The 14,721-nt window shown below is 38.5% G+C and overlaps 1 protein-coding gene and 1 pseudogene across 1 annotated transcript in view; both read left to right on the top strand.

Annotated features, from left to right (window-relative positions):
- RNF180 (ring finger protein 180) overlaps positions 1 to 14,721 on the top strand; it is a 46,892-nt gene extending 32,171 nt beyond the window's left edge. The window contains exons 6-7 of the mRNA XM_028748869.2: positions 2,242 to 2,367; positions 12,764 to 14,721. Coding sequence (XP_028604702.2) covers positions 2,242 to 2,367; positions 12,764 to 12,960 — 323 coding nt within the window. The 3' untranslated portion in view covers positions 12,961 to 14,721. The remainder of the gene's footprint in view (positions 1 to 2,241; positions 2,368 to 12,763) is intronic.
- LOC114606413 (phosphatidylinositide phosphatase SAC2 pseudogene) lies at positions 2,382 to 6,148 on the top strand (annotated as a pseudogene).

Here is a 14,721-nt window from a genome sequence, read left to right as displayed (position 1 = left end):
TCCCTCACCAAACCAGGAGGTTCTTCCAAGACACATTCGTCTTCAACTGGGCTTAGAATCACCAATATTGGGAGAAAAGCACGTGGGGAGATTGTGTGTGTAGCACTCACTTCTCCATAGCCAAACACCCTGCCCCTACCTAAGGGAGGAAGATGCTGCTTGAAACACATAATCAGTTATGTTCTTATCTAGTCGGAGTCTTAGTTTCTCACACTCTTCTTTCAGGTGCATCCAGAACACAATTTTTGTTGCAGGAACAAAAATATATGGTTTTAAATAGAATTAACCCTAAATCCCAGGATGCATTCACTTAATAGTCTTACCTGTTGCTAGGTCCACCCCCAACCCTCTTTGATGCAATAAACCCAGAAGCATGGGCTATACAAAAATTAACGATTACAGCAGGTGTTTCAGTTTTTCCACAATATGATCTATCTCAGTACAAGTTCCTGTGAATAGCTCAAAGCATTCCTCTCTCGCAACATTAAAAATATAGCACTAGAAACCAGAATAGCAGTAATCCATTCTTCTAAGATTTTTCCAGCTATGCAACTTTTGAAATTAAAGAGTGGGTACAAACATTATCTGGTTGAGCTTAGATACCCTGCAGCCCAGAGAGCTTTTTCCTTATTAAGTTTTCAGCTTTGAAATCTGCAGTAACGGGGGAAGAGCACTTGGTATGCCCACAGGACCAGATAAGATGCATTTGTGGTTCAATGGAAATTGAAGAGCTAGCTCATTATTTATTGTACTGTCCATTATATAGCACATCCAGAGATAATCACTTGGGCGCTTTTCTAAAGAGGATGAGTAATGGCCCACAAAATTCCAGATTAATTTTTTTGCTAGGTTTCTGCCAAAATGGTGGCAGAGACAACTTGCCTGATTGAGTCAGGAAGGAAGGCTATTAATTGCAAAGGTGATGAGAATCATTAGTGATCCTGTGTTTATGTATTGAGGTTTTGGACAGCTTTCCTCTGCACTAGAGCCCAGGCTAGACTATGCTTTCCCCCAATCTTCTCTGCATATTTATTTAGAAAATGTTGATACTATCCTTCATCCTACAACTGATAATAGAATGATATCCAGCAAAATATAAAAACATTATAAAACACAAATAATTTAAAAATAATGGAAACACTAAACCATCATAAAATCATTTAAAAAATAAGGCAAGGGCTAATCTCTACCAATTTCCTGCCACTTAAGTACTGCAGGCTGATAGACTACCTAGAAACTTCATCAGCTAATAATCTACTTTAGGGCACTGCTATATAAAGTTGCAGAGAGCTCTTTAATTGCATGTGCTCAGCTTCCTTAGCTATGATTGAGACCCTTCTGCTTTAAAATCTATACTTAATATCTGTATGTTTACTTTCTAGACTGCAGCCCTTTATATAGCTAGGGATGCTATATAAGTATTCAAGAAGATATCACATCATAAATAAATAAGCTAAAAGTATTGCTCTGCTTTCCTTTGGACCCCATCAGTGAGTCCAGTGAGTCTTGTCGTCTGAGCAACCCAGGACCTCCATACAAACTGCCCTGGCTTACGCTCCAGAGAGGTCACTTTAGTGCTGCAAGTACACTGACATGTAGCCTTGAACCACAGTGTATATAGCTAGACATACCCAAATGCTTACATGCAACCTATCTAGAATCTGCTGTGGCCAGATCCTAAGCGTACTTGTTCAGTGGAACTTATTCCCTGGTAAGAATGGATAGGATTGCAACCCAGGTCATGCAACTGTAGCCTGTATTTTAAAGTATACAATGCTTACAAGTGCTATCTTTAAAAAAAACACAAAAACTGCTGCAGGAACTCAACCAATTTTTAGATCTGTTTTAACATGCAGCACAGAGAGCAACTGTTAAAAAAACACATACCCAAAATTCTAGTTAAGTGGTAACTAGTTGGATAATTAAATGGTTTTCTGGATTGTGGCATTCATTCCACATTACTGAGAATAAGTTTCCTGAAAGTAACAGATCTATATACAAGAGCTCATGCTTGCCAGGTTATATGTGTTCTTATATGTGTTTTGTATTGAATGTTTAAATTTTTTGGGATTTTAAAATTCCTTTATGTGCTGCGTGGAGACTGTGTGTGTGTGTGTGTGTGTGTGTGTGTGTGTGTGTAATATGTGAGAAATGTAAATAAAATCTTTGGCAATTACAAAATTTACATTATGAAGTGGTTTAGATTTGTGACATGTTTTTTTTCCTTCTCCCACACTGCAGAACTGAACAGTTCAACAAAGACTCACTTTCCTATTGAATATTCAAAATTAAAGGAAAATTTTCAAGAATCCGGTTTAGCAAAATGGCCCCTCCCTAGTTGCAGGAAGGCATTCAGAGTTATTGAAGGTAAGAAAGATTGCTAAATATTTTGCCTTTTCAGGTGTCACATGCAGCCTGTAGCATTTATGTGAATGGATTTGATGCCATTTCTTGGCCGCTACCTGTAAATTTTGCAGCCTAAGGTCTACAGATTCATTACATTAAATGTCCCAGAGTTCATAACAGGACACTACTGGGGCCCTGTATTGAAAGAGTATAGGATAATACCACTGTTCAGTTTGGTGGGTCTAACTGGTATTTGGGGTAGTTATGCACCATGTTGTACAATATTATTGCTGTGTTTCACATTTGAAATCTAGGATTGTGACATTTTCCTGTAAACTTACTTTACTGTCAGTTTCCCCAGGAAATACAGGTGTGAACCACCTGAAGTTTGCTTTCTTTTTCATTCAGCTTCCTACTAACTTCCACTTACAGGTTTTCAAAATCTTAAGCAGATTATAAATGCTTCTAAATAAATAAATAAAACTATTGCCCTATGCAATGACTTATACAATCTTATAATAATATAACTATGATCTTTGATTCAGCAACAGCCATTGCCCTCTAATATGCATTGTTGCCTCATGGGGCTTGGATATGGAATTGCTTGGAGTTGGCTTAAGCTGAGGTCCTTTCTGTTTCACGAATGCTAAGAAGTAGGCAGAAAAAGAACCAGAGACCCTCTATCATGGTCAGAATAGGCACTGCCATGACATGACTTTATCACTTATTCTAGGGAGCAGAGCCCTGCACTGACTTGGTTTTATTTGAAACATTATTCTGGCAAGCCTTTGAACAAGATTGGAAGGTTAACTCTAAGGGTACTATATCCAGAATTGATAAACAGTTGACCCAAAATCATCTTCCAATGTAGTACTGTAAAACTGGGTCAGTCAAGGTCAGTCCTTTTTTACTGAAAGCAACAAAAAATGTTCTGTGGCCTAAGGAGCATTTATGGTTCTGCTCCCAGGCAAAATTTACAACCAGCAAAGGCTATGCTTTTCTCTTCTTTCATTGAGTACCATTGTCCTTCTAGCCTTGTGCTGAGCATGTATTTTTTGTTGTTACATAACTGCCATAAACACAGCACAGGACACACATTGTTGCTGGTATCCTTGTTTGCCCAATGTCACTTTGAAAAGAGTAGTCATGCAGTATGAAATGACAGATCTGATGGAAGCAACTTCAAAGAGTTGATCTAGCTAAATGTCAGATAAAGGAAGGAATCTGCAGAAATGCTGTTGGGATTTTAGAAAGAATAATCATAAAGAGAAGGAATGTCTAGATGCCCTCTAATACATATTTACAGATGTATATTCAAGAGTGAAGATAAGATGACAAAGATGGGTTTGGGCATGACCTCTACTTCTGTCACAGGCTTGAAATTGATGGCTCATTAAACCACTTCAAGCTTTGTAATTCTGTTATTTAAAATACCAAAATTTAAGAGCAGTCTTAGTATTTCAGTGAACTTCTTCAGGAGGTTGTACATTTCCTTCCTTATAGGCTTTTATGAGAAAGGTTGAACAGGCACCTGACAGGGATGCTTTAGGTACAGCTATATTGGCAGAGATTAGGGAACTGAACAACAGTCCTCTGGTTTCCTTGCCCCTTATGATTCTATAATAATGCCCACCTAGTCATTAATAAGTATATTAAATATCAATTAATGTTTAACCAAAAATACTCATGAATTAAAGTCACTGCCTCTCATCAGTTGGTAACTAGAATCCAGTTACTAATCCGATTATTGGTATTGACTAGCTGTGCTAGCTTAAGACTGTTTTTGTTATGAGAATTGCTATGAGTTACATAAAAGAGTAATCACTGAGAGTCCCCAAAAAAAAACAAAAAAAAACCCACCCAAATGAGTGTGCCCAATCAATTTTACTGAGTAAAACTCTCAGTACGTCCCTAGTTCTGCTTTCATGCCGGCAAACTACTTGCTGGCTCTTTTTTCTAATTCCTCTCCCTGTATTGTATCTCTTAGGATTGCTAAAATATTTATAGAATCTCTAATGCCTTTTGGGTCACTCCTCCCAAAGGCTCTATGAGCCATGTTTTAAACATAATGCATTATGTTTCTTTCTTCACCTTTCCACACTTTCAGAACATTCTGAGTACATGTTGCTACAGAGAGCTTCTGAACACTTCCTGTTAAGACAGTTTTTCATTGAAGAAAAATATTAGATTTAAGTTCCATGGAATCAGTGAAAACACTGTATCCAAAAAGCAAGAGTATTAAAACTAGAGATAAAACATACAAACTACTATCTTACCGTTTGTAGTTGTTTTACAATGCTTTATGTTTATTTTCCTTAATTCTGTATTATTATTTACCTGCCCTTTGCCCTAAGGCCTCAGACCGGGTTACAACAATACAACATTTAAAATGATTTATTATCACAAATATAGGGTGAGTCCTGAAAATAGATATCTCAGGCATCAAAGCTGTGCATCTTCACCATTCAGGACAAGCTGTATAGTGAATTGCCATATGGACCACGGTGAGGAGTTCCACAGCTTAGGGAAGAAGGCTATTCTGTTATTCTTAATAAGCGCTTATTCTGTAACCAGTGAAAACATGCTATTCTACAACATTGTTCTGAATCACTCAATCAACAATTAGCTTTAAGACCTGCTGTAATTAAGATAGCTACCCGCATTGCTCAAATAATTAATTACTTGCTCACTTCATATATGTAGCATTTTAAGTAAAATTGTCCATTACCTGTAGTTTTCATCATGTGAAAACACTTCACATAAATTTTACATGGGCAGGTATTTCTCAGTCCCCCGCAACCACTACACCAGTTGAAGCCACTGAGATGCAAAGTCTTTGTGGCAGGCACAAGTATGGGGTACGATGGTGGCACAAGTGACATGACAGATCCTAAAGCCAATGCAGAATCTGAATTGAGATCTCCTCAGATACTGATTCATTCTGATGAGTACCTTACAAATTCCAAATCTGATGATGACCAGCAGTTCATCGACTCCTTGGAGAACATGGGACAGATAGATTAAGTTCTGCCCAGTTGTGGTGTCATCGCCTCTGCTCCTCAGCTAAGCAATCAGTCCCAATCGATAAGCAGCACTGACATCAATATTAGTATTCCTGTTCCTTCAGAAATCCACATGACACACTATGAAGACCAAACTAACAAGTCTGAATTAGAAGGCAAAGGACCCCAGGAAACTGCTGCCACAGACAATGCTGTAATAGAGTTCACTAAGCCGATTGATGTCTTCTGCCACAGATTTATGCAGGACGCTCAAACTAAGATGACAAGTGTTTCGGAAATGGAGATGAATTCTCAAGAAGCCCAGCAAGAGGTGGATTGTGTTAGCAATAACACTTCCAAGAAAACTGAATCTTGTTTGGGAACAGCTGTTGAGGTTCCTTCTAGACCATCTAAATTGAATGTACCATTTTCAGAGTCAGGATCCCAATTCTTAGCAGTAGAAAACACCAATGCTAAGTCTCATAACAGTCCAGGCTCCTCATCTAGTGTACTGGAAGCTGGGTCAGGTTTCATATGACTCCTTCACCAGCAGAGAATAATGGCAGTGGGACAGTTTCTCCTTTTGCAAAGATTCACAGCTCCATGGTTCAAGTGACTAATATTACAGAAGCTGGTTTGACCCAACAAATCAGCTTTGCAGTGGCTAAAGTCCAGAAGAACCAGAATCTGTAAATTAAATTCAGCAAAATGAACTGAGAGAAATGTTCACACAGTGTCAGATGTGAATAATTCAGATCGAGAGAGCATACGCTTCAGATTTAAGTTGTACATATTGCTAAACTAATGGTTTGTAACGGCCTCTTGAGGGGAGGGGTGAACCATCTGCCACTAAGTATTGGTATCAAAAAATGCCAGTAACTATGTTTATAGAAAGGTTTGGGAAATGTTAATTGGGTTCTGAACAGGTTTCAGAATTATTCTCAGGTGAAGGTAAACTATATTAAACTGGCAGCTCATACCCCAGTGGTTGATGTGCATGTTAGTTTGTGTGATCAATTGCACAATTATCTTTTGAGACCAGTTTCTACAGGCTTTCTGATTTATGTAGAAGAAGCTGGTTCTGAACACCTGTTAACCTTAAATGTATTTAATGTTATTGGCCAAGTGATAGTGAGTGTCTGTGCACGGGTGCATGCCCATGCAAGACTCAGCTCTCAGTTTTAACATAAAAGTGAATTGATTGGTGTTGAATTGCCAGGAGAACAAATCCCTCTATAAATATTTCTGTAATTATCTTTAAACTATTTTGAAATGATATGATAAAAAGTGTCAACGCATCTGTGAAACAGCCAACTATTTTGTTTAATTTCAGCACAAGATGTGCTCGATACTTAAATAACAGATTTAAAATAGCAACAAGCCACAAAGTGATATTTCCTAACATCTTTATGTTAGTTGCTTAAACTCTCAGTAACAGTAACATGCCTGGGTGTGATGAATATTCATTGACCTCTGATTTCCAGGTTAATCTTGGGAATTTTCCTTGTATTATATAAACTATTTTCAAGTCTTCATGCACAAATCACAGAAAGGAGTTATATTAATCAGTTCTTACTGAAAACCTGCATGTAGGACACCTGTATCAAGTAATTTATTTCTGCTTAATGTGCACAATAAAGCTGTCAATTTGGTTGAGGAAGTAGCACAGAGACAATGGAGGAAATTCAGAGACTTTTACATCATTAAAAAACTTTTCCTAAGCCACAATACCTCAAGGACTGCCTCTCCTCATATGAACCGACCAGGACCCTGCGATCATCATCAGAGGCCCTTCTTCACTTGCCTCTTCCATGAGATATCCAAAGGGTGGCAACACGAGAACAGGCCTTTTGTGTGGTAGCTCCCTGTTTGTGGAATGCTCTCCCCCAGGGAGGCTCGCCTGACACCTTCATTACAGGCAAAAACATTCCTCTTCTCAAATGCCTTGGGCAATTAAACAAACTAGGGTCTTTTAAACTGTGGTGGGGTATTATTTTGTTTTTTACTATGTTATGTATTTTTATGTTAAGTGCCCTGTGATCCTCAGATGAAGGGTGGTATAGAAATTGTAGTAGTAGGAGGAGGAGTAGTAATCCCCACACACAGAGAGACACTTACTCATCTCTATCCAACCATGTACAAAGGTTCCAAAGTCTCAATTCATATGAAGCCACTGATTTTGAAAAAAATAAATTTTGTAGCGCTTGAATGGTAGAAGATTCAGGACAGATAGAAAAAAGTAGTTCTTCATGCAGCACATAGTTAAACTATGGCACTCACTTCCACAAGAAGCATTGATGACTGCCAACTTGGATGGCTTTAAAAGGGGATTGGACAAATTCACATAGGACAAGGCTATTACTACTAGCCATGGTGACTGTACTGACTGCCACAGTTGGAGGCATTAGAGGTTGGAGGTTGTTGGGAACTGCAGGTGTTGTTGTGCTCATGTCCTTTTTACAAGCTTCCCACAGTATTCTGGTTGGGTACTGAGAGACCAGGATGCTGGGCTGATCCAACAAAATCATCTGATGTTAATCAGAAATGGCAAGGTTCAAAAGCAGTTGGGAACATTTCAGTGTTCCAGGACGTTCTGTAAATGACCTTAAAGTAGCCATCATGGCCACGATCAGTCAGGGAACTATTTGTCCATCTAGCCCACTATCTCTCTCCTTCCTACGTTCCTTAATGCCTTTATTGTGTTTCATACCTGCATGGTTTATTTTTTGAATTAAATTGCATTCCAAGCAGTTGTTTGGGGGTTAACAATCAAGTTTTAACTTGAAGAAAATTTTCATGCATTTTCCCTCCGAATCCAGAAACCATCACCCATATTTGTTATCTTCATTAACAGCTGTTTCTAGCCACCTGCTGTGAGGCCGAAAAGGAAACTTGAGTGACTGTTTTCCACATGATTTTTTTCAACATCACACAGTGCTCACATCTATATATAAAATGTGCTGCACAATCATACAAGGATAAATCTCACTTGGCTAAAATCTCCTGAGCTGTGAGAAATGCAGGTACTGCTCTCAGCTTAGAATGTGCTAAAATGTTAGCTTCTGTTTGATCTACCTGCTACTCTTTGGTTAGCTACTTAGATTAAAAACAAACAAACAAACACCGCCTGTATGTTTTCCATCACTTTGCTCATTGACATTCTTCTGTTCAAAATAAAACAAAAATGATGGGTTGTTGTTGTTGTTGTTTGCACCATCTCACATAATGTCTCTAATGGACTTTTGCCTGTTGTTTTTCTTGAGGGTAGGAGAGAGTGGTTACTTTCTAAAATGCCACAAAAATCAATGCAAGGTAAAGAAAACAGCTGAAAGAAGGAAGATGAGAGCATACTGTTAATCGAGTCACAGACAGTTCGCTTCTTGGAGCAAAGACTGACTGTCTCTTCTTCAATTAACAAAGTTCACTTTTGCCTTCTTTGTTCTGAGAGCAGTATAAGCAAGTAGATTTGACCCTGAAATCATTATAGATTTATTTTATGTTTCTTAAACAACTGATGCAAAAACCTCTGGGAGTGTTTTTAAACAATTAGTCCCATATATATATATATATATATATATATATATATATATATATTCATTGGTTCTGTGGCTGTCATACAGAACAGTTTCCTGATGTGCATCCTCTACCTCTCTTCAGACTTGCTTCATAAAAGCATCCATCACCACAGTTTGCCTTACTAGCCACATAAATGTAACACAGACCACATTGTCCCTGAAACATCACAGGGCCCCATCATTGAAATCTACATGGAATAAATTTTAAAGACACTGAGAAACTAGTTGAAGGGAGAACTACAAGGAAGGTATTTGAAAGAAGACATTTGATTAAAACAGCCCTTTTTTGTTTGTTAACAGAATTTTTCTAGATAGAAGTATTCCTATTTAAGTGTGTGTCTCAAGTTATCAGGGAAAAAATTAAATGGCGTAAAATATGTTCTAAGGAGCTGGATATCAAGCAGACATTTGCATCCTAGTACTAAATACAATATGCAAGAGCTAAAGCTTCCTAACATCACTGCAAAACAGGCAAAAAACTTCCAAAATTACCCTTTACCTTTGCCACTAAATCTCTACTAGATTTCTAGCAGACCAAGATTATGCTTTTCTTACACCTAGTGCCTTTCTGTTTGCTGAAAATGGGTGAAAAATGTTGACATCCTTCAGTAATGGTGACAACATTCAGTTTTGCAGGTTAGCAGAGGCTAATGTGATGAACTACCCTTCATTCCAGGGACGCAGGTGGCGCTGTGGGTAAAACCTCAGTGCCTAGGACTTGCTGATCGTAAGGTTGGCGGTTCGAATCCCCGCGGCAGGGTGAGCTCCCGTCGTTCGGTCCCAGCTCCTGCCCACCTAGCAGTTCGAAAGCACCCCTAAGTGCAAGTAGATAAATAGGGACCGCTTATCAGCGGGAAGGTAAGCGGCATTTCCGTGTGCGGCGCTGGTGCTGGCTCGCCAGCTGCAGCTTCGTCACGCTGGCCACGTGACCCGGAAGTGTCTTCGGACGGTGCCGGCTCACAGCCTCTAGAGCGAGATGAGCGCACAACCCTAGAGTCGGACACGACTGGCCCGTACAGGCAGGGGTACCTTTACCTTTACCTTACCCTTCATTCCAATTGGGTAAGGAAAAATTATGAGACCATTGGTCCATCTAGCTCAGTATTGTCTATCCTGGCGAACAGCAGCTCTCCAGTGTTTCAGGAAGGGCCTTTTCCCAGCCCTACCCAGAGATGCCACCAAGGACTGAACCTGGGGCCTCCTGCATGCAAGGGAGATGGTCTGCCTCTTGAGTTGCAGTTCTTAGTAACACATATGTTTATGGTGCTGCTTGAGTTTGGGCGGGAGACCAGGCTGGGGATGGGGTGGTAGGTGCCGATTGTCCCCTCGCCCCAGGAAACACTTTGCCCTGGGGGCAGGGCTGGCTCATGGCCAAACCATGGATTTTAATCCTTCCTTCTTCCCAAAGGCATATGGAAAATAATTCTTAAAAACAAAGAAAATATTTTAAAGACTTTATGGAAATGACTAAAGAACACACTATTCATCCATAGCCACGTGTACTGAGAAGACCCAGCTTCCCCTTTTTTAATTCGGTGTGGACTATTAAAACTGAATTAATTAAGATATAGTAGAATGAATTTCCTCTTTATGTGACAGGAAGTTCAGGCAGGAGCCTAAACTTACCGCTTTTCTGCTTTCGGTGCATGCAGTAATGAATCTGCAAGAGCCTTGGATGGAAGGGTGTTTAATACTAGCATGTAACTTATGCTTTGGATTTATGATTGCTTTTCATTTACTCTTCGAAGTCAAGGGGGCTTCCCATACAGTTCTGGCGGGGGAAATTGGGTCAGACATTTAGCTAATGCAGTATGAGATGTATGACTGTGGAGTTCACCAGCAAGAACAATTACAGTAATAAAATTTCTATTTTTGAATGAAAAATGATTACATTATAAAGTCTAATCCAGGGTAAATATAAGGCAGGTTTGCTTAAAGTAAATCACACAGAGATACAAATCAAGGATTACATCTATTCATCTGAATCTTCTCAACTGGTGCAACTTAACGTCACAAGTTCAACTAATGTCACTAAACGTTTGCATGATTATGTTTTGATTCATGATTACAAGATGATTCAAAGTTGTTGAGGCAAAAATAGCTGCCTGGCAAATTTTGTGTTATATTTGCCATATGAACGGAGATAAATAAAATACAATCAAACGTAGCCAATTTGATTAGTCCTCTGGAGAGTGGACTACATATAGAAGATTTATATATGGAAATCAAATAGTTTCACACCAATGGCAGCACTTGTCACTTCCAGATTCATTCCTTACAAGCTGTGACATAAAATGAGGAAATAAAACCTAGGTGCATATTTTGTAGTGATGTTTAGGATATGTTAATACCCCAGAGCTGTTGAAAATATACTCTAAAAGCTTTTATGGGGATTAATCTGAGATACTTCTGTTATTACTGTATTTAAAGCCTTAAAAAATTAAACTTTATTAGATTAAAATTATTGGGGAAGAAGCTGATCTGATAATACAGAATGTAATTTCTGCTATTGTGTGCATGTTATTCTGGCATGAGGTTTGGCATTGAGCCATCTTTTCCTTATACATTTTTATCTCATTATTTGAGAATAAGAATGCACTATCAATTAAAAAATTGATAAAATATTATTCCCAATCCATTTCATTTAATTAAATGATGGGAGAATGGGTTGGCTTTGTGTTGGGGTGAATATTTTACTTGCGTTGCATGGGGAAGGGTCTTATTTTGGGATACAAACGGAAGTTGGCTGTAGTGACAAATGTTTTGTTCCATATTCTCCTTTTATCACATATCATAGAGTAAAACCATGTCAGATTTAAAATAATAATAATAATAATAATCGAGAGTGATTTATTATGAGCCTTTGAGAGACTGGTCACTAGGAGGTGGTTTTTGATATCTCATGGCTTTTCTTTTCAAACTATGCACAATAGCCTCATAAGCACAGGTGCTCTAACTTTATAAAGATCTGCAATCATTTGACATGCAGTCACATTTTTTTAGGTGACATTTTTAAAGCAATTTTGCCATAAGGGTAAGTACATCCATTACAAAGGCTGAAAGTTGCAAGGGGTTGTATCATGTAAAGAGCCTATCTGAAAGGGACCACCCCATATTGGAGACAAAACTGCATGAGAAATTAGTTAACGTAAAGCATAGTTGGTTCCAGATAACCTAAATTAGATCTTTCCTGAGCTCTGTACTGTCCAAAGAGAAAGGAATTTGCTCCCAAACCTCGTTTGTTTACAATCCTTGGGGCAATTGAAAGGGTTAGCATCTCAGTTATACAAACTGCTTGTTGATATCATTATAGGATCCTCAGAAGGCTTGAGAATGGTGTGCAAGGGAGATCTAGGGCGACTTGTTTTATTCTATTTAATTTTTAGGGATTCTTGTTTGTTTTATGGTTTTTAACTCCCCAGAGGACATTATTGAGTGGGATAGAAATATTGCAAATAAATAAAATAGAAGGCATGACACAGAAGGAAAGAAAGATAGGGAGGAAAAAGGAAAACAAGCAAAATCTGGCACAAGTGCTTAAAGTTTGTATACTAAGCAGCTTGAATGGAAGCATTTGGAGGGAGAAGGGCGAACTGGAATTGGCCTGTCAGCAGAGCCCATGGAGTGTGTCCTGATTCATATCATTCCCTCTTTTACAGTCAGGTGGAATGACTGCTGCAAGATGGCATATGAGGGAGAGATGAGATCAAATGTAACTGGACTATTATATTAGCATATGATTTCCCCCTATCTTTTCTCTGTGTATCTAAGAAAAGGAATTTATACTAGCTGTATTTTTGACAGAATTATAACTTGTTCTTTTTTTTTCTGGTCCTGCAGGTTTTCAAAACACAGATTCCTTTACCCGAAGGCATTTCCCACATGCTGCTCACAGGATGGACTATATGGACTTTGAGGATGATAGCAGAGGATTGCGATTTGACATGGACATGGTGATAATCTACATTTATTCCATCAATTGGGTTATAGGATTCATTGTGTTCTGCTTTCTCTGCTATTTTTTCTTTCCCTTTTAAGGACTTCGATTTCCCATTGTTTCGTTCAGCCATCAGGCATGGGAACAGACATACCCTGATGTAAAGAGCATGTAGAAGACTTGGATTTACTGTTTTAAACATTGAAATGGTTAAAATATCAAGAGTAACTCGGTGTCCATTTTCCAATCATTAGGTTTTTCTGCTGCATTTTGAACTTTGAATTGTGAAGAAGTATTTGTATATAGTGTGTACTTTTACTAATTCCTTCTAAAATGGACACACAGTTTTCTGATCAAATACTTTCTTTTTGGTTCTGTATTGCCAACATTTAAGCACATTAGAGCAGATTCAAATGTGCATATTCACTGAAAAGTGGCTTCAGTTACAAGTAACAATTGGCATCTTTGTCTTCATAGTTCACATCCTACAGATAGACCCTCCATATCACTTCAGATATAATGATTTCTGTGGAGGAGTTCACACCTTAAGCAGTTAGGCTCCCTTGTGATGTTTGGAGTTCTCCATGTGATATATTTGCTTATTTGCAGTGTGTATCAAATGCACTGTATATCACATGTTTTAAGACTCTAGATTTTCTTCTCAGTATTCATCCTGAATATATTAAGCTCACATAGGATATGGTTCAAGAGCAGTTTTTGTGGTGACCAATGTAGCCAAACCTGCAGAGACAATCTAGCTCTCTTTTGTCTATGTTTGTCAAAGTATTGACGTGGAGGAAACTAACCTTTAGTCTCCTGAAGCAGAGTAGTCACATTTATAATGGGACAATGAGTGGAAACACAAATCAAAGGCCACATTAGTACTGCCTGTTTTTAATGGAAGCCGTTTCCACAATGCAATTAAAAGACACCCCAAAAAGTCATATCGGATTGCTACTGTAGGAAAATGCTACACCTCATGTTTACTCTACACCATATGTGGCAACAACATTACACCTCACCTCCCGCTGCCAGTGGGAACATTTTAGGGAATGGAATGTTCAGACTTGGTCAATGTCATCAAGTAACAAATAATCAAGTGATGGTGCAAGATATCAGGTGACGAATATGAAGATGTGAATCAGCCCTTTGTTTCTTTCTTAGCACTTGACATGCAAGGTGGAATAAGGTTACTTGCCTGTTACTTTAAGCTCACATCTTATACAGATTCACACATGCATACAGAATCAACTGAGGCATGAATGAGCAATCACAGCTCAAGTCAGAAAGGTCGTATCACCACACATTTCCTTAAACACTGTGTTTTTCATTAGAGACTGCTCACACATTCAGCTGGGAGTTGTCAAGTGTTGAAAAATCAAATAATCTTTATTTGTGCACAAACTGCCCTTGGATGTAAGAAGACTGGAAGCATTGCAAACATACATATGTCACACATTCTTGTAACACACACACAACCTCAATATGTGGAAGAATAGGTAACTGAAAAGATTGTGGCACAGATTGTTGTTTGGCATTCTGATGTTAGTCCTGTTAATCTCCTCTGCTCTCAGTATGACTGGATCTGGATCCAGCCCATAATTTAACATAGTATTTATTATTTCTAAAGTGCCTAAAACAAAACAAAACAGGGTGCTATGAAACACAGTTAACCACAAGTTAACCCTCCGATTACAATCTAAGTGTGAGACAGCAGGTGTAACCTTTGGTCTGTCTAAGAGATTTCTACTAGAGGAAAGCAATGTATACTGAGAAATAGAGGAAACGAAATGCAAGCACTAAGAAGTTTTTTTTAAGCAATTTAAAATTTTAAAAGATAAGCCAATGCAAAGAGAAAAGA

The sequence above is a fragment of the Podarcis muralis genome, chromosome 11 (assembly GCF_964188315.1).
Source record: "Podarcis muralis chromosome 11, rPodMur119.hap1.1, whole genome shotgun sequence".
Classification (NCBI taxonomy): domain Eukaryota; kingdom Metazoa; phylum Chordata; class Lepidosauria; order Squamata; family Lacertidae; genus Podarcis; species Podarcis muralis.
Note: the sequence above shows the minus strand (reverse complement) of the source record. Positions and strands in the feature narration are given on the sequence as shown.